This window comes from Eublepharis macularius, chromosome 1 (genome assembly GCF_028583425.1).
Source record: "Eublepharis macularius isolate TG4126 chromosome 1, MPM_Emac_v1.0, whole genome shotgun sequence".
NCBI lineage: Eukaryota > Metazoa > Chordata > Lepidosauria > Squamata > Eublepharidae > Eublepharis > Eublepharis macularius.
Window position 1 is genome coordinate 22603568 of NC_072790.1, and position 19626 is coordinate 22623193.

Genomic DNA, 19626 nt, shown 5'->3' on the forward strand with positions numbered 1-19626 from the left:
CACAGAGGATGCAAGTGCTTGGCCATGCATGCCTGCATCCTCCTCACAAAGTCCCGGACCCTGGGAAGCAGCTCTTTCTGCTTGAGCTCCTTGGCAAGGAACTGGTCGAACCCGTGGATCAGGGGGATGACCTGACCTAGGCTGGCCTTGTAAGAGCAGAAGAGCTCTGTGGCCTCCTTAAAGGGTTTCAGCATCCAGGACATCCGGGCAAGGACTCTCCATTCCATGGATCTGAGGCTCAGCTCCTCTCCCCTCCTCAGAACGTCTGTAGATGACAGGAGTCCTGCAACGGGTCCCTCTGCTCCACCAGATGACATATCATGTTGTAGGTGGAGTTCCAGTGGGTGGGCAGGTCCTGAAAGAGTTGGTGCTCGGGGTCCCCCCCTCCCCCTGCCTCTGGAACAGCTCGCGGGAAGAGTTGATGCTGCGGGAGAAGTGGGAAGCGATGCGTCGGCAGCTCTCCAGCAGATTGCGCGTCCACAACGTTCCCTCGTCCCAGCTGTCCCTTGGCTTGCTCCCTAGTCCAAGCACGTCCCTCATCTCCAGATGCAGCTTGTGCGCCATGCACACCAGGCCCAGGAGGGATGCTTCTTTCAGGGCTGCCAACATGTTGCTTCCTGCGTCCGTCACCATGAAGCCACGGACAAACCCTTCCCCCCCAGCCGTCCACTCCCTCAGTGCCGCCTTTACAGTGGTGGTGATGTTCTTCCCAGTATGGACCTCGTCTATCTCCTAGGCCTGGAGAAGAACTAGCCTGTAGCCCAGTGTCACGCATGGCACCTTTTTCCGGGTGCCAGTTCTTGGCCTGGGGCGACGGACGTCCTCTGGTTGACACCCAGTGGGCAGAGATGGCAAGGTAACAGTGACGGCAGGTGCTCCAGAGGTCGGCCATGAAGTGTACTGTACGGCCTTTGGCAGCCGACAGCTCCCTGAGCATCATGTCTTACACAGACTGGTAGAGGGCAGGCAGGACTCGACATCCAATGGTGCACCAGGATGGCATGGAGAACCATGTGGCAAAGTGCTGAAGCAGCCTTTGGAAGCCTATGCCCTCCATGACAGACAAGGGGAATCCTTGCAGGGCAATTGTCTCTGCCACAACACGAATGCCCACCTCCTGAGCCCTTGACCTCATCCTTTTCAACGGCAATATCCCCAACCCTGATGGAACAACCTCCCCAAGGGCAGCCTGCCTGACCGTTCCACTCCCACCAGCAGCACCCTCAGGGCAAGGCTTCGGTGACCCTCCCACTGGTCCCAGCTCAGAGGAGCTGGTAGCCCTCTGTCTCCCTCTGCCGGAAGTTTCGCTGGACGAGGACAGAGACCACAGGCTCGGGTGGCGCATCTTCAGGTCGATGACAGGTGCTTCAGGTCATTGCACCTGCGCACCAGGCCATCACAGACATGGCACCACACCACATGGAAGTCATTTGGAAGGGCCCGAAAGTGTCTCCATACAGACAGTTTGAACTGTGGCCCACTAACTGTTCCAGGGGAAGGAGGATGAATGGTTACTGGCTGCGCCACGGAGCTGGCAACGGAAGATGGAGTGAGGAGTGGACTGCAGGCAGGGACAGCACCGGGAGTTTGGGAGGGGGACAGGATGAATGTTTCATCAAACCCCAACCATTCCTCCTTGGATCCCTTGCCCTCCTCCTCCTCAAACATTTTAAAGAGTTCCTCTTCCCCCGAGGGCAAGACTTCTTCCACTTCCTCCACAGCCACCACAGGTGATTTTTGGGGAGTGGGAGTCTCTGCTGCCCCAGATCCTTGCCCCGTACTGCTTCCCATGGGGCAACCGGGAAAATCTTTGCACTTCCCCCCACGACCACCATTGGCCCCTGCCCTAAGCCTCATTGTGCCAGAAAACAGGGATTAAGGAGGAAAGAAAAGGAGAGAACACTGTGAGACCTCAGCCAAGGTACCCACTGAGCTTGGCCCCACTGCCTGGCAGTAGCCCTGGAACCAGAGGGAGGGGCTAGAGCCCTAGCACAGCACTTCCAGATATCTGACCAAATGAGGCACTAATAATAATATGAGCCCTCAGCTGAGGTGCCCCCTGAGCTTGGGCCCACTGCCTGGCAGCAGCCCTGAAACCAGAGGAAACAGCTAGAGCCCTAGCCCAGCACTCCCAGAATCCTGACCAGATCAGGCACTAATAATCAGGGTGAGCCCTCAGCCGAGGTGCCCTCTGCGTTTGGCCCCAGGGCCTGGCAGCAGCCCTGGAACCAGAAGAAGGGGCTAGAGCCCTAGCCCAGCACTCCCAGAAACCTGACCAGATCAGGGCCGTTTCCAGATGGCTTACCTGAAGCCGCTCCATGCCGCAATGTTGTGGATCATGCCAGGGAAATCGCGAAATATTGTGTTTTCTCACGTGAGTTTTGCACGACGTCGCACAAAACTCGTGCGAGAAAACGCAATATTTTGCGTTTTCCCCGGCACGATCCACAACATTGCGGCATGGAGCGGCTTCAGGTAAGCCATCTGGAAACGGCCAAGGCACTGATAATAATAATAGTCAGTGTGAGCCCTCAGCCGAGGTGCCCACTGAGCTTGACCCCAGGGCATGGCAGCAGCTCTGGAACCAGAGGGGATAGATCCCTATCTCACCCACCTCACACAGAAAAAATTCCAGCTCCAATGCACTCTCCTTGTCTGTCTCCCAAAAGGCTAGCAACAGCTGTGTCCCACTCCACTGCCTGCTGAAACTGAAAGCCAGAACTGGGAGCACAGTGCCCTTTTATAACCAGAGATCTCATAACCAGAACACCCCCCCTCCCTCCCCCCAGTCTCTGGTCCCAAGTAACCAATTGTAACCAATTTGGAGCTCCACACTTGGAAGGAAGACCTGCCTATCAAGCTAAGTTGGGATTTGATTGGGGTTTCCAGGGCAACCGAAGGAGTACAGAGTTCAGGCAGTCCCTGCCTGCATTGCAAAGGGAATTGATTGTAGGTGCCTGACTGTCTGGCTTCACAAACAGTGGACGAATGCAGCGAACCAGGCTTGCAATGACCACTTGTTCGTTTACAATGGCGTCTCACGAACGGCTTGTTCACAAACAGATGAACGGGCTTTTTGTGGGGGGTTTTCATTCACATTGCTGTTCGTGCCCATGTCTAGTCATGACATGAGCAGAGCTTAGGCTGCAGTACTGTGCCATTCTGTGCCATGGGGCTCTCGACCTGACTGTACAATCAGGAATAAGGAAGATCCCAATGCAACTCATACATGTTATAAAAATCCTGAGCTTCTGGCTATAGAAGTCTCTTTCATGGATCCCCTCCAGATTATGCCAGCCACGGGTTGCAGTATAAGCACAAAAGACCAAACTCTGATACATTTCTGAAAATCTAAGTTTTTAGATAGGTTAATTCAGAGGTTGTAAAGAAATGGGCTTCTTTTGAGTTAGAGAGTTAGGCCTGCCTTGGCCAAAGTCTGTATGGATTGTGGGTAAATGTAGAATTGCCAGATCTGGCCTGGGTAGGGAAATTTCTGGAGCTTTGCGGGGTAAAGGTTGAGGGAGGCAAGGCGGAAACAACCCAACTAATTATGCTTATCTATCCAGCAGAGTTTTCCCAGGAGCAGAGTGATATGTGTTCATTCCACTGCTATATGTGGTTGATGTAACTGCAGGCACCAATCTCACGTCACTGCAGAGCTCTGATTGGTCATCGAGAAATCCCTCAGTTGGTCGACCATGAGGCATAAATTGGAAAAGTTAGTTCCTCATTTAGCTCTTAGCTCTTGCTGTTCACATTTGCTTTTAGCCATGCCTTGCTCTGTGAGGCCTCTCTCAGGCCTGTTTGGATTACAACTTTGTTTGTTACCTTGGACTCCCAAACCAGTTGTGTGCTGACTAAGGCCGTTTCCAGACGGCTGACCTGCATGCGGGACATCGCGCCACGTTTCGGATCGTGCTGGAGAAAACGATCTGAAACATGGCGTGATCTGAAACATGGCGCGACGTCCCGCGTGCAGGTCAGCCATCTGGAAACGGCCTAAGACTTCTGTGCTAAACCTGCAAGGTACCACCATGTCTTAGAATGCCAAAGACTTTTCCAGGTTGTGTATAGTGTTAGGACTAGTTATATCTTTATTGTTTTATCTATTATTTTGGCACACTTTCCAAATATAACCTTTTATGCATACTTATAATAAACAAAAATATTTCGCATATTTATGTAGTGCATCTTTAGTTCCAGGCTTCAACCTAAATCAATTCACAGCTGATTTGGCCCTTCTCTTTTGAGCAGGGCTGACTCTCAGGTAAAGCCTGGTAAAGCTGGAGCTCGTTTTTCCCCAGCCTGTGTTAGGACTTATTTGGGGGAAATGGTGGCAGCCTACTGACCCTCCCTTGGGATCAGTGGAGCCTGTTTTGTTCTCTCTTGTTTGCTCTACAGAGGTACACTGTGAAGTAGTAGAAAAGAGCAAGAGTCCAGTAGCACTTATAAGACTAATTTTTCTACTGTTTTTCTACTGCTACAGACAGACTAACACGGATACCCATCTTGATCTACTGTGAAGTATGTTACCAATTCACTGAGTCTAAATTATTTGTCCAATTCGAAGCACAAGACTACGGCTATGAATTTACTGATCTCTTATCACTTTTCCTCAGTCTTTAATCTAGATCTCGTTAGGTCTCATATCAACTATACGGCAGCTGATTTGCTCCCCCCCCCCCCGGCATTGCTATTCTATAGCTGGGAGGGGGGATGGAATCCCCATAGATACCCGGACCCCTTTCTTGAAAGCACAGCTTTCATGGAAAACAGAAAGTCCCCATCCCTTTTCCTTGGGGAGATATAAGGGAAAGCAAGGAGAAAAGGATTCTACACAATTGCTCCCCAAGAAGCTAACCTGCTTCTATCCTCCATTCTCCTAACTAATGAGTACAAATGCATTTATTGACTGACAAGTGACAACTATTTATTTTTAAACATCATATCACTTATTTTCTGTCTTATCTATCCATTGTTATCCCACTCTTCTGAGGAGTTCAGGGAGGCATCCTCTTTTGTCCTGATAACGCCACTACCGGGGAGGTTTTTTTTATTTAGTTCAATCATTTGTATGCCTCCTTTCTACTCACAATACGGTCCCCAAGGCAGGAAACATTGAAACACTAACAAACAATTTAAAATAAGATTTTAAAACAATTTAAATTTAAAACAGTATTTAAAATAGTCTTAAAAACGGTTCAATAAATATACAAACAAAACACAGCACAAAGAACGGGGAGCAGAGTCAATAATAACTATTGGGGGTATGCCAGACAAAATTTAAAAAGTCTTCACCCACTGGCAGAGGAGGACAGACAAATCACCCTGGGGAGAGAGTTCCAAAGTTTCCGCACCATGACCGAGAAGGACCTTTTCTCAGATTGCCACCTGTCTAACCTCAGTGGCAGGGGCACCCGAAGTAGGGCCTCTGAATCTGGGTTTAGATACAGTTCGAACAAGATGTAAAATGCAAAAGAGTGGGCAAGTTTTCTTGTTGTTGAGATGCTTGGAATTTATGTCAGTTTTTAAATCATGGTCCTTTCTTATACAGTTCAACCAAGAAGTCTCCAAGTACAACATTCAAAAAGGCAAACAGAATGACGTCTTATAAGCAAGCTTGGAGAAGCATGACATGAGCTACAAGTAAAAACTTGTCAATCAAAACCTGCATATGACAACACAATACCTAAAAGCAATTAAAAGCAGCAAAACACTATAACAGAAGTATTTGTTTCTTGTTCTGGACATATAGGGAAGCAAAAAAAAAAGAAAGAAAAAGAGTAACCCTATTAACACCAGAATGCCTGATATGGAGCAATGCTTTTGCAAACCAATATTTAATAGTAACTTGATAGAAGGAGGATTGGGCAGCCATGGAAAAGGTAATGTTGCCTTGAGCTGTTCTCCACCTCTGTCTTTGAGTCAGATGGAATGAATAATAGGTTCGCAATGCAGCAGTGCCACCAGATCCACAAGTCTAAGCTTCAAGCCTTTCTGCAAATGGCTGCAGATTATTCCTTTCACTTTGCCAAAGAAAGAAGCAAACACTGCACACGTTCCTGTTTCAGGCTCTCCCCTTGCTGTTCTTCTTCCTTCAGTCTTCCAAGCAAGCCTCATGCAACAAGCATATGCAACCACTCCTTAATTGCAAATACCTTCCAGCTACTTCCACGTAATGACCACAACCATGTGCAGGTAGCAGGTCCCTCTAGCTCCAGCTACACTTTAGACCACACACTCCCAGAAGTCTCCCTTCTTTTCTGTATGACAACAAACAAAACTGGGTGCCCAGGGGTGGACCGGCCATTGAACTTACAGGGAGATTTCCCAGAGGGCCACTAATGGCTATGAGTGTGCAGAGCCAAGCCCCAGTTGCTCTGCCAATGCCTCACGTTCCACTTGAGTCAACAGCAATGGCAATTGGTCACCAAATGTCTCCTCCACCAATTTGAGGGAAGAAGCGACAGGAGAGTTAACGCCCCCTGTTCAGCCCCACAAAGGATGCTGGCTTGGCTTGCCCCGGGGCCATTTCACTTCCTAGTCTGCTCCGCCAGGTGCTGCTAAGGTCGTCAAGGCACTGCCTGCTAGAGGAGAATGGTGTCCTCTCTTTGTTTTGCTAAATACTATCATACAATTTTTTATTTATTTATGAACAAAATTTTTATCCTTCCTTTCTGCCCTCGTTAAGGGTCACCAAGTTGGCTAACAAATTTTAAAACCTACAAACTAAAGAGCCCCGTGGCGCAGAGTGGTAAGCGGCAGTACTGCAGCCCAAGCTCTGCTCACATGACCTGAGTTCGATCCTGGCGGAAGCTGGGTTCAAGTAGCCGGCTCAAGGTTGACTCAGCCTTCCATCCTTCTGAGGTCGGTAAAATGAGTACCCAGTTTCCTGGGGGTAAAGTGTAGATGACTGGGGAAGGCAATGGCAAACTGCCCCGTAAAAAGTCTGCCAAGAATACATCGTGATGCGACATCCCCCCATGGGTCAATAAAGACTCGGTGCTTGCACAGGGACTACCTTTACCTACAAACTAAAATCACATCCTAAAATTCATTAAAGCCCATGCATAACTGCAAAGCATGCAGAATGCATATTTATCTTGATTTTTTATGAACTCAGTTGAAATACTAAACAATGAGCAGTTTCACTTTTATGTAAAGTTGCATTAACTAATGCCATAAGGTGAGCAATGGCCGTTTTTCATCTTTGAAAAAGAATACCTGGGGAAGCTGCTGAATGCAACAAAAGGATTCCTCGTACAAATGACCCCATCTTGTTTCTAGAGTCCCAAAGTCCTACACTGAATGAATGCATTAGGAATCTTTCATCACTTTGTGCATGATTTTTTTATTCTAACGGTATAATGTGCAAGCAGAACATGCCTCTATGTTCAGATAGCAAAAATCCTCACCAAGTGCATCTTAATGCAAGCACGTTTGGTCACACCAGGACTGCTTTCTCCCCAGCATTTTAGCAATGGGCACATGTATCATAGAATGGGGGCAGGGAAGCTGCAAATGAATGAACAGAGACCTGAAAACGAAATATGCGCCCGTTCTGAAATGAGGTTTAGAAAGAACTGAGCCAGAAACAAGAAGAAGTGAAATGCAGCACAGAGCAAATTTACAGAGCAATGAAAAAAGGAATAGAGAAACTCATTCATCTCTAACTGCATCTACTTTGCAAAGTTTTTTTTTCATTGGACTTCACACACACACACACACACACACACACAATGCCTTCATGGACATGAGAACCTGCCTTAGAGTGAGTCATATCACTGGTCTATCAAGGTGAGTATTATCTACTTATACTGGCAATGGTTCTTCAGGGTCTCAGGCAGAGGTCTTTCACATTTCCTCCGACCTGATCTATTTAACTGGCGATGCCAAGGATTGAACCTGGCACCTTCTGCATGCCAAGCAGAAGCTCTGCCACTGAGCCAAGACCCCCTCCCCATAATATTTTAGAGTAAATAAACATGCAATTTGTGGGCTTAGATTGGCACAAAACTGCAGTGAACCACAGCGATTTACAGTTGCTGTCACTGTAACACGAAACCATGCACCAGCAAAATAAATTCTAGATAACACACTTGAGTGTTGCACTCCTGCGAAGTTTACTACTGATGTGAGTACTGTCCTTGCCCCTTCATATACAGGTGTCTAACATAAGTGGGCAGGAAAGAGCCTTCCCCCTCAAGGAGTAGTAAACAATCCCTCGCATTCAAAATAAATAAATCTACCTATTAATAAGGCTAATGAATAAACACAATTTTCTCTCTTCCCCTTGCTTACAGCAGCCACTAAATACCTCTTAATGTCTTAGGCTTCTTTAACAATGAGTCTCTACATCTTAAAAGGAGGAAAGGGAGAGAGAAAGAGAGAGCCGCTCAGACCTTTGACATGAAGTATGTTAAGGACGCTTGTGCTGGTATCCAAGAGCAAAGTCTGGCCTCGCTCCACTGTGACGTTATCGCCATCGTGTGGTTGGTGCCCATCAAGCCAGCTCCAGTCCTTTGACCAGTAGCCACAAAATCGAAAAGGGTTGGCACTCTGAAACAAAACAGAACAGAGGTTTTAGCTGCATGTCCTTTTTTTGGAAGGAACAAATGCTTAATTGGGTTAATCACTGTGACACGGAAAATGCAAAGCATTTGAGGGGTGGATTCAAAGGAATAGGGAAAAGCATTCAACTACATGTTTCAAATTGATGCCAGCATCAAGTTCAGACTGTTTTTTAAAAAATGAAGAAACCTCGTGCATTTTTTCCCTGAAGAATATATTGGCTTGAAAGTCAGGTAAACACACCATCGCACACCTGGCTCCTGGACCCACTGAGGAGTCATCACTTCTGCTGCTCCCCTGAACTAAATGTTTGACAAGCATAGGACATAGAATCATAGAGTTGGAAGGGGCCATACAGACCATCTAGTCCAACCCCCTTTTTTGTTGTTTCTAGTTTTGTCAGTTTAATATGGCTATTGATTTTATGAACCACTTGAGGGGGGGGGGGCAGTTAAAAAACTCTCATGCAAACTGATCAACCTACCAACCCCAATACAGACATTTCAACCTCCTTCTTAGATTAGTATCCATGTGCTTTGTCTTGTGTTGGGCTACCATGTGCTTTGTCTTGTGTTGAAAAGGCTTGGCTACAGCCCATACAAGTTCTGTGCTTGCCTTCTGATAGGACGGGATATGGGGTGCACAACACTTTAGTTTTTTGTTCAAAAGCAGGGCTTTTTTTCAGCTGGAACTCGGGGGAACGGAGTTCCGGAACCTCTTGAAAATGGTCACATGGCTGGTGGCCCCGCCCCCTGATCTCCAGACAGAGGGGAGTTGAGATTGCCCTCTGAGGGCAACCCACTGAATTCCCAGAAAAAAAGCCCTGTTCAAAAGTGTTGGCTGCTTAAATGATTCTGAGCTCATTTCAAAGTGCTGGCGCTTTCCTTTAAAGCCCTACATGGCCTGGATTCCAGTGTATCTAAGGGAACACTTTCTCCGGTATGTTTCTCTCAGGTCTTGATGAGACCCTGAACCAACTGCCATCCTTCACCCTGGTTGATTTAGCCAGGGAAAGAAGCAGGGCCCTCTGTGTTGTGCCACCAAAAGGGGACTCAACAGACCACGTCATTAAACAACTTCAATCATCCAGCAAAGTTTATTTCATCTAAGGACTCTGTTGTTAAACTGTTTTACATTAATCAACTGTGTTAAGGCCTCCTCTCAGTTCCTGTTGGTTTCATTTTTTGTATTTAAAAATGTGGACTTTATTGACCTCTTTAATTTTTATTCTAATTTTTGTATTCTATAGAAAGATGAAGAATAATTAGTTGAGTTAATCAGTTCAGCTACTGGAACCATCCTGAATGTACAGCGCCAGTTAGAGCGTGCTTGTATTGCTAGGATTTGTCCCAAGAAACACTGGTGCAGGCCATACCTACTGTCAAGCATGGTTACTAGTGCTACATTTTCATTAAAGCGGGATTCACTTCTGCATGTCCGATAGCAAGAGGGCATTCCTTGACACCGTGATGTCACTTCCAGCTGCGTAACCGAAAGTAGTGTCACAGGACACTGTTACGGTAACGTCCCCTTCAAAAAAAGGCAAGATACTCTATTATTATCAGACATACCAAGTGACTGAGGTGATCGTGATCAAGTGGAGCGCCAGTGGAGCGCAAGTGAACAGGGAGGAATACACGTGAGTCTGTTCACGTGCCATTCAAGCGTCATTCGTCACTTGTAGCTTGGCCCTCTGCTGGAGGTGGGGAGGTTGCCCACCAAAGCAAGTAACCTGGCCTTTCTAGAGAGCAAGGATCAAATAGTCACTCCCTTGGGACAGGATTGCTAGCTGGAAGGAACTGCGGCCTGTAGTTTAATATAGCAGGCTGACGTACAGTCCAATCAGCAGACTAATTCCAGGCAAAATACCGTAGCAGATCCACTGGGTAAGAAAAGCTGCCATCCTCCATTTCATAGGGCCCTATGGATCTTCTTATGAGTAGGCCTGCCAGCTTGGAGTGCTCAGTTCACAAATATCCTGTTGCTCATTGCTGACGCACACTACACACTCACAAAGGTCAGCAGAAGTAGAAGAGAATGGAATGAAGGCTTGCTTTCCCTTCTTTATGTAACCCCCCCATTTTCTCCAAAGAAACTGGCCTCTGTGGTCTCAGACTATGAATTAGGGCCACACACCATTGCAATTTAAAGGGTTAAAAACCAGCAGGGTGACCATTCCCAGATGGAATGGATCACTTGGCCCTCAGGCTCAAAACACATGAGACAAAATACCTAGATTCAACTCGTGTTCTCTTACCTAAAGGTTTGCCGGGAAGTGTAGGCATCCTTCCAGCTTAAAGTTTAGCATTTACGGTGCAGGCGTCCTTGCAGCTTAAAGTTTAGCACTGTGCAGGCGTCCTTGCAGCTTAAAGTTTAGCAGTTACAGAGCAGCGAGGAGGGAAGTGCAGGCATGGGGTGCCTTTCCTCCCACTCTCAAGGTGCATCACGGCATTTTCCCTTCCCCTCACCTGGCCTGGCCCTGCAGAGCGACGCCTGGTTGCACCGGGAGACTTTAAGCTGCAAGGACCCCCGCACATCCCTCTCTGCTGCTCTGTAAATTCTAAACTTTAAGCTGCAAGGACACCTGCACTTCTCCCTGCTGCTCTGTAAATGCTAAACTTTAAGCTGCAAGGACGCCTACACTTCCCGACAAACCTTTAGGTAAGAGAACACAAGTTGAACCTAGGTATTTCATCTCGTGTGTTTTGACTGTCAGTCAACTAAAGGATGTGCAGGATCAGGGCCGGCTCTTCAATTGAGGCAGAGCCAGCCCCCGCCTCAAGCGCTGAACTCTGAAAAAGGCGGCCTGCCGGCCCCCCAATGACCAATTTCCCTGCAGTGTGTGCGCTCCTGTGCACTCGTGCAGGAATTCTCCTCTCTTGGTGCAAGGCATTTCTTCTGGAGTGCAGAAGGGCAGCCCTGTCTTCCTGCTCAGCCAGTGCCTGAGGAGCTTTGAGTTCAGCCCCATCAGCAGGGACATTTCCCTTTCTGCCTTCCCCCTCCCCTCCTCTCTCTCTCTCTCTCTCTCTCTCTCTCTCTCTCTCTCTCTCTCTCTCTCTCAATTTAAGCCTTGAGCGAAGCTTCCAGGAGCAAGAGACACTCTAAGCTGGCTGGGGAGCAGCGAACTCCTGTCTGACCCCTTGTCCCCCTTGTTCCCTCCTTTCTTTCTTGCTTCCCCCACCCCACCCCACCCCACCCTCCCATGTATTAAAAGGAATGACAGGGGGATTGCCCATTGGAAATAATAGGAGAGGCTTGAAGGCCCATTGGAGATAATGGGAGCCAGGGATGCCAATTTACTTGCCTGGGCTCCATTGAAATGCATCACAACACAAAAAAAGTTGCAAAGAAAATGTGGAATGGATTTTCCATAAAGGTCTCTGGGACCACATGGAATACTCTGGGAATGGAATGACAGCCCCGAGTGCAATGATGGTCCCTAGCTGTACAGTTTGTGCTCCAGGACAGGTTTCAGAGTGGAATGACAGTCCTTAGAATAGGCTCAGTGCTCTGGGACTAGAAGGACAGCCCCCAGAGTGCACTGCAATGACAGCCCCTGGGAGTAGAAGCAGCATTCTGGAACTGGAATGACAGGTACCAGACTGGAATGACAGACCCTGGGAGGAGCAGAAGTATTCTGGGAATGGAATGACCACTCCCAGAGTGCAATGACAGCCCCTCAGAGCAGAATCTGTGCTCTGGGAAGGAATGACAGGTTGCACAGAGGAATGATAGCCCCTGGTAGTACAGAAGCATTCTTGGAGTGGAATTACAGGAACCAAAATGGAATGACAGCCCCTGGGAGTAGCAGTTTTCTTGGACAGCCCCAGAGTGGAATGACAGACCCTAGGAATGGAACCTGTGCTCAGGGACTAGAATGACAGGTCAAAGAGTGGAACGACTGTTCCTGGGAATAGGGTCAGGGCTCTGGGACTGGAATTGACACCCCCTGTCATTCCACACTCACTGCCAGTCCAGTCCCAGTCCACTGATTCTTCTCCCAGGGACTGTCATTCCACTCTGGGGCCTGTGTTGATAGATCAAGATGGGTAGCAGTGTTTGTCCAGTAGCACCTATAAGACTAACAAAATTTGTGGTAGGGTATGAGCTTTTATGAGCCACAGCTTCACTATTGGACTCTTGCACTTTTTTTGTGTTGTAATGCATTTCAATGGAGCTCATACAAGTAAATTGGCATTACTGGCTCCCATTTTCTCCAACGAGCCTTCAAGCCTTTCCCATTATTTCCAACGGGCAATCCTGTCATTCTTTTTAGTACATTCCTTTCCCCCTCCCCAGCTGCATCAATTCTACTTCTCACCTTTCCTCAGGCTTTTTTTTTGGGGGGGGGGCTGCTTTTGGTGGAAAGAATGGCTGGTTGTGTGTGCACCGCCACAGAGGAAGGAGGAAGTGAGGTGAGACACAATTCCCTTTCAGTCCCTGTGCGACAGGTAGGAGCAAATCACTATTGTTGGGTTTAAAGTTGTGGTTCTAAATTCTATTACTTTCCCACCCCCTTCTCCTTTTCATTCTCCCTCCCTCTTGCTATTCTCCGATCTCAATGCTGCTCCCCCTTCACTCCAGCAGAGCAGCGCCCCGCACTGCGCCCCCCCTCTTTATCACCTTCCTTCTCTTATTCTCTAATTTCCACATATCACCCCACCTTCCCCCTCTCCCCCAATAGTTTATTTCAATATTTATACACCACATGCTTAGCTGTCAGCTCCCGTTCACTTCAGACCCAAGGGGGGGAGGGGGGGAGAAGGATGAGCACAAAAGTTAGTTCCCGAAAGGGATCTCTGACAAAGGTGATCAATATTTTAAGGCTTGGGAGAGGATCGGAGAGAAAGAGAAGGCTTCAGCTCAGTCCCCCTTCCAACAGTCCCCCTCCTCCAAGTGGGCCCTATTGAGTTCACCCACGTGCAGGATGGCACCTGCAAGAGACCCTGTTCAGAAGAGCGTAGCTGTTGTGGAGGAACTAGGGAGGGAGGCGGTCCCACAGGTGTGCTGGAGTAAGGCCGTGAAGAGCTTTGTATGTGATAACCAACACCTTGAACCGAGCACAGAAGCTGATAGGCAGCCAATGGGGTAACTGCAGAACAGAGGTGATGCTCAGGCTCTTGCTCGCGCCTGGTAACAGTCGAGCTGCACTAATTGGAGCCTCCTAGTTAACTTAGATGGGAGACCAACGTATAGTGCACTGCAATAGTGAAGCCTTTCTGTTGCCATAGCATGGGTCCAGGCGGCCAGGTCGGCCACGTCGAGGAAAGACGCCTTCTTCCAGGCTAGAGTGAGGGTGTCGAAAGCATATTTTGTGGCTGCCTTAACTTGTGACGTTTAGCCTCCACCACCCCTCAGCATGCCCATTTTCAAGCAAAAATTCATGTATGTATAGGAGCCCTTCAGAAAACATAACGAAGAATATGTTACATGTGAACAACAGTAATTTTAAAAACTGCTTTTGTTTTAAATCATGGCCCCTTAAGGCACTAAGCAGTAGTAATGCCAACTGTTGTTGTTGTTTTTTTATGGGGAGAGGAAGAAAGACAAAACATGCCTCTTTTCCAGTTTTTAACCTCACTTAAGTATATTCAGATCTATAATGGCCCTTTTGGCTCAGCTTGAAACACTCAGGGACAAGAGATATGAGAATACAGTTAATAAGAAATCTCTGTCTTTCTTCATTCAGCTATTTACTCATTTATTTAAAACATTACTATGCCGCCTTTCTGCACAAATAGGGTCCCCAAAGAAGTGAACATCAAAATTTTAAAATATTTCAACATTAAAACATAATTTAAAATAAAGTCAGGGCTTTTTTTCAACAGGAACGTGGGGGAACGGAGTTCCAGAACCTGTTGAAAATGGTCACATGGCTGGTGGCCCCGCCCCCTGATCTCCAGACAGAGGGGAGTTGAGATTGCCCTCCGCGCCACTCGGCAGCGTGGAGGGCAATCTCAACTCCCCTCTGTCTGGAGATCAGGGGGCGGGGCCACCAGCCATGTGACCATTTTCTCCGAGGGCAACCCACTGAGTTCCACCACCTCTTTTCCCAGAAAAAAAGCCCTGAATAAAGTAGATACAAAATGAACAATTCAATGAAAAACATAAACACAGAGACATGCCTAACAACACAATGGGGGAGGAGGACCAATAACAGTTTATTATGGATATGATAAACAAAAAAAAATTGCTCACCCACTGGCAGAAGAAAACAATAGAGGGAGACAGAAAAAACTCCATGGGGAGAGAATTCTAAAGTTTTGGCAACACATTCAAGACGGCCCTTTCTAGGGTTGTCATCTACCTAACCTGAGGGTAGAGGCATCTGAAACAGAGTCTCCGAAGATGACCAGAGTGGACGGGTAGGTTCATATGAGAGATGGCAGCTCTTAAGGTATGCTGGTATACAGCACCTTGAATTGGGTCAGGAATAGGGTTGCCAGTCCTGGCCAGTGAGAGACTGGGTGGGACAGGAACATGGGGGTGGCCCTGGCAATGGTGTAACATCACTTCCGGGAAGCCATATCATCATCATCATCATCATCATCATCAACAACAACATTTCTAACCCGCCCTTCCCGCAAGCGGGCTCAGGGCAAGGTACAGCAGTTATAAAAATATAATACAAATATTAAAATAATATAATAATAATAACATGCCTCTCTAGGAATTTCTGGAAAATCTATGGTTTAGTGATGTCACACCCACAGCAATTTTGTTTGTTCTGCTTTTTATTTTCTCCTGCTGGTGAGCTCCAGGAAAGGCCCACTGGACGCAGGAGATTTCTCACCCGCAGCAGGCACATGACAACCCTAGGCTGGAAGCAAATTGGGAGCCAGCAGGGATGGAACAAGGCTGGAGTTATATGGTCCCTATGACCAGTCAACATTCTGGCCACAGTACTGTGTACCAGCTGTAGCTTCCTGAGAGTCTTCAAGGGCAGCTCCATACTGAATCTCCCTGTGCCTGGAACCTCTCTGGGCCAGCTGATTTAAATCTTAATGATAAACAAGAACAATCAAAGTCAGTTCATACATTACACAAATTAGGAGCTACAAATTTCACTTTCTAAATCTGTTCCTATAGAACATCCATGTGTTATGTTAATCATTACCCCCTGGATAAATAAATGGAAGTTCAGCTAGATCAGACAACACTGCTGGGCAATAATACAGCTAACCAGGGAGTGAAAAAGCACTTTCTAGACAGAGCAACCTTCACCATAAAGGGATTATAGTCAGTAGACAGACAGACCAAAAGCCCATGTCAAAGTAGAAGAAACTGCTGTCAAGTCGTAGAAGACTTATGGCAACTCCTACTTGGGTCTTCAAGGCAAGAGGCTAACAGAGGTGGTTTGTCTCTGCAAAGCGCTCCAAGTCTTCCTTTGAGGTCTCCCGTCCAATTCTAGCCAAGGTTGCCCCTGGTTAGCTTCTGAGATCTGATGAGATGGGGCTAGCCTAGGCTATCCAGGCCAGGCCATAGCAAACTAAATACACACAAACTAGAACTGTTCTTGAAATATCTCTTTCTAAATTTAAATTCTGACTAGGATTTTCCTTCTAGCTTTAAGACAAATTACTGCCGCTTGTTTGATTCTTTCCCCTGCCTTGGCCTTTTCCCCCAGTCGTATTTGGCCCAGAAACTGTTCCAAAGGGTGTGGCTCTGTCTTCTCCTCTAGTTAGTAGCTTGTATTGACACAATATTGTTCATCAGACAGTTCCTGGCAATACTAAAGAGCAGCAGCAACCGGGCCACAGAGATCACAGGTGGAGGCCTCCGTCCCCCTACCCTCTCTCTTTCCCACTCCCCTATGCATTTGCCTTGAGTGTCAAAGGAGGCCACAGAATGGAAGGAATGGAAGACACAGGCCTGTATGTTGCTAAGTGCTTTCTTATAAAGAGGTTTCTCAAGAAGCATTCTTTTAGGTTGCAGCCTAAGCTATGGGAAAGAGAGCGATGATGCGAGGCAAATGGTGTAAAATAAGACACGTCTTTTTGGCATTACTATTTTGTATTTTTATTTAAGTGGAATTATAGCTGAATTCACATATACAGATCTCTGGGAGATGACAGTAAAATAGACTCTTGTGATACCTTGAAGCCTAACAAAATTCCATTCCAGCATAAGCTCTAGGCCACAAAAGCATATGCTGGAGTAAAACCTAGTCTTTAAGATATCACAAGATTCTGTTAATAGTTGGCCAAAAAGCAGAGTTGATCCTCGTTATTGTAACCAAGGGCATGGTAACACTGTGGGATTGATAGTACAAGCCAAAGTAGTAAGAGAACAAACACAGACAGCAGTCCAAAACTGAGGTCGTTCTATCTTTTTCCCACTTCATTGATCCACAATTAAGAACCACTGGGGCCAGTGGACTGAGAAGTGATGGATTTTAACTGCAGGACTCTTGTTCAGAAAGCAGATAAAGCCATATACAGACAGCGGCAAAGAAGAGGACAGCTCAATAAAAAAAACTGTCTGAAGAAGAAGAAACTGGCACCCAAGACAAATGATGGACTAGCATTTTGACCAAGAGCAAGACAGAAATTCGAGAGAGAAGAACCTAAAGAACACCAGCTAAGGAAGCAACAAAGAGTGGACCCTGTTGGAACGAGTGCCTTCAAGAAAGGTCAGGAAGGTGGTGATATTGGCTTGAAGAGCAGCGGCACGTTATTTGAGGTACAGGAGCGGATTGGCCATTATGGGCACCAGGACATCTCCGGGTGGTCTGATGGCCTCCCCACCACCACCTGGGCAGAAGGCCTGTGCCTGGCCCACCCAAGCCTAGCATGTGGCCGGAGAGGCGGCACCCTGTGGAAAAACGAATTCTCTAACAAAGAGAACAAATACAGTTTGTAATAATTTTGGAATATATGTTATTGTTATCTTTGTTTTGTTTATCTATAGAGGTTTGGTAAGGAGACAGCAGGTGAGTTTCAAACAGTTGCAATATATTTTCCGATGGTGAAACAAGTGATGATTGCTACGTACTATTCGCAGCCTCCAGGCGGCGGCTGGAGATCTGCCGGAACTGCAACTGATTTCCCGGCAACAGAGATCAGTTCCCCTGGAGAAAATGGCTGCCTTGAAAGGTGGACTCTGTGGCATTATACCCTACTGAGGACAAGCCCCTCCCCAAACCCCACCCTCATGTGCTCGCCAAACCCCACCCTCCCAATGCATTTCCAAACCCAGTGTATTGCTAGGGGAAGGTAAAAAGTCACTGAAGAAGGGCTTTCAAGCTCAGAATAAGTTTTCAGTTAGCAGGGATACTTTGAGAGGGCTCCTAGAGTCCAGAATTCCAAAACCAATCAGAACAAGGCTTGACCAAGCGCCAGCAGGTGATTGCCCGGAACCTTCCCTGAGAGAGTATATAAATGGGCAGAGTTGAGAGGCAGAGAGGAAAGAGGCTGCAGAGAAGCTGCTTCTGAGGAAGAAGATCTTCAGAAAGAAAGTGATTGGCCAGGGCCTTCCACAAGATGAGTGAGAGCGCGGCTGAAGGCAAAGATGATTTGCCATTGAGGAGAAGGCAGGAGAAGGAGCACAGATAGCGTAGGAAAAGGCTAGAAGATCTGCGGCTGTGGCTGTCCGATGAGATAGTAGAGGTCCTGAAAGAATACATTTCTTTGTATAAGACTTTTCACAGCCACTTGTATTTGCCTCCATCGGAGAGAGCTTTTTGTACTTTTCCTTGCCACCCGGATACATAGTGCTTATGGCCTCTGTATATAATGGTTCATGTATACTGATACATATTTGCTTGGTTGCTGCTATATTACGCACTTGCAATTTTTAAGAATGTGCAATATGTAAGTTTACCACAGCACCGGAGCAATAGCACTTTATGTATAATTGGATAGAAGGTTACTTATGTTATAGCACATGTATAAATTGTAATTCCAGCAGTGACAGGAAGTTCTCATATTCTCTTTAGTGTACTATTAGGTATCGCTGTGTATGTTATTTAGGTTATATGCAGTAGCATTAAATAAGAAACTGACACGATTTTTGTTAAAAGGTTGATTAGTCAGTACACACGCGATTCCTTGCTTTTGTTGAGATAGGAAAGATCAGCAAGACCAGAGAAAGAACTACAAAACAGTGTGATGCGGTCCTCTTCCAGCATCAGTAGAAAGCTGCCAGGCCAATTAGAAGACGGTCCAACAGTAAGCCTATTAAGTACTGGAGGGCTGAAAGTGTAGGAAATGTGACCTGTTTGTTTTAATAGGGGAAGTGATTATTTAAGAGCCTCATCTTGGTAACAGTCCTTTCCTGAGAGAGAGACTGGCATACACATGTGTTTTAAAGTTGTTTAAAAATACCTTTCTTTCCTATTTACGTTTTTATTTCTAGGGAACCTGACTGACAACCAGGTGAGACTTGCAAACCTTTGGGCTCTTATCAGGTTGTTACATGCCCAGCCTGCCCAAGCCACACATGAGCAAGGGAGGCAGTTCAAGGGGAACATCACCTGCTCCAGGAGAGGCAAAGGAGGTGGCGCCTGGCCCGGTGGTAGGCAGGCTGCCTCTTTCCCCTCCCTCCTTTTGGGGAGCAGAGGGGGGTGCTTTTGTCCTGGGCTATTTTTCTCTCCCAGTCTGCCCCTGGCAGCCAGGGAGAAGTCTGACCAGAAAGCTAACTTCCAATCCACCCAAGCTAATGCTCTAAAAGTGCTGACTTGGGTAAGAAGAGGGCTTATTCTCAAGCACTGAGAGAAGAGGTGCTAGAACAAACCAAAAAAAAAATTACTACTCCTCACAGATAGCATGTGGGGATTCTGCTTGGAGGTGGGAAAGGAGGCAATTGGCAGGGTAACTAGGATTTATTGGCAAGTGCCATCTATTATGTATGTCTGGTACACTCACGGCATTTGAGCAACCGTTTAAAGAAAACCACAGCATTGCGATGTCTGGATCTAATCTATTTAAAAGAGCACAGAATAAACTAATTCAGCTCTTCAGCGGCACAATTTCTGGACCATCTTTGCACTTTAGACCAAACAACCCCTCCCCTCCAAAAAAAACCCTGCTGCAACAAGAAAACATTCCTATTATT

The 19626-nt window shown here is 47.0% G+C and overlaps 1 protein-coding gene across 1 annotated transcript in view; it reads right to left on the bottom strand.

Annotated features, from left to right (window-relative positions):
• The window catches only part of PKHD1 (PKHD1 ciliary IPT domain containing fibrocystin/polyductin), a 334621-nt gene that overhangs the window by 203190 nt on the left and 111805 nt on the right, over positions 1-19626 (bottom strand). Inside the window, exon 30 of the mRNA XM_054970556.1 lies at positions 8403-8559. Coding sequence (XP_054826531.1) covers positions 8403-8559 — 157 coding nt within the window. The remainder of the gene's footprint in view (positions 1-8402; positions 8560-19626) is intronic.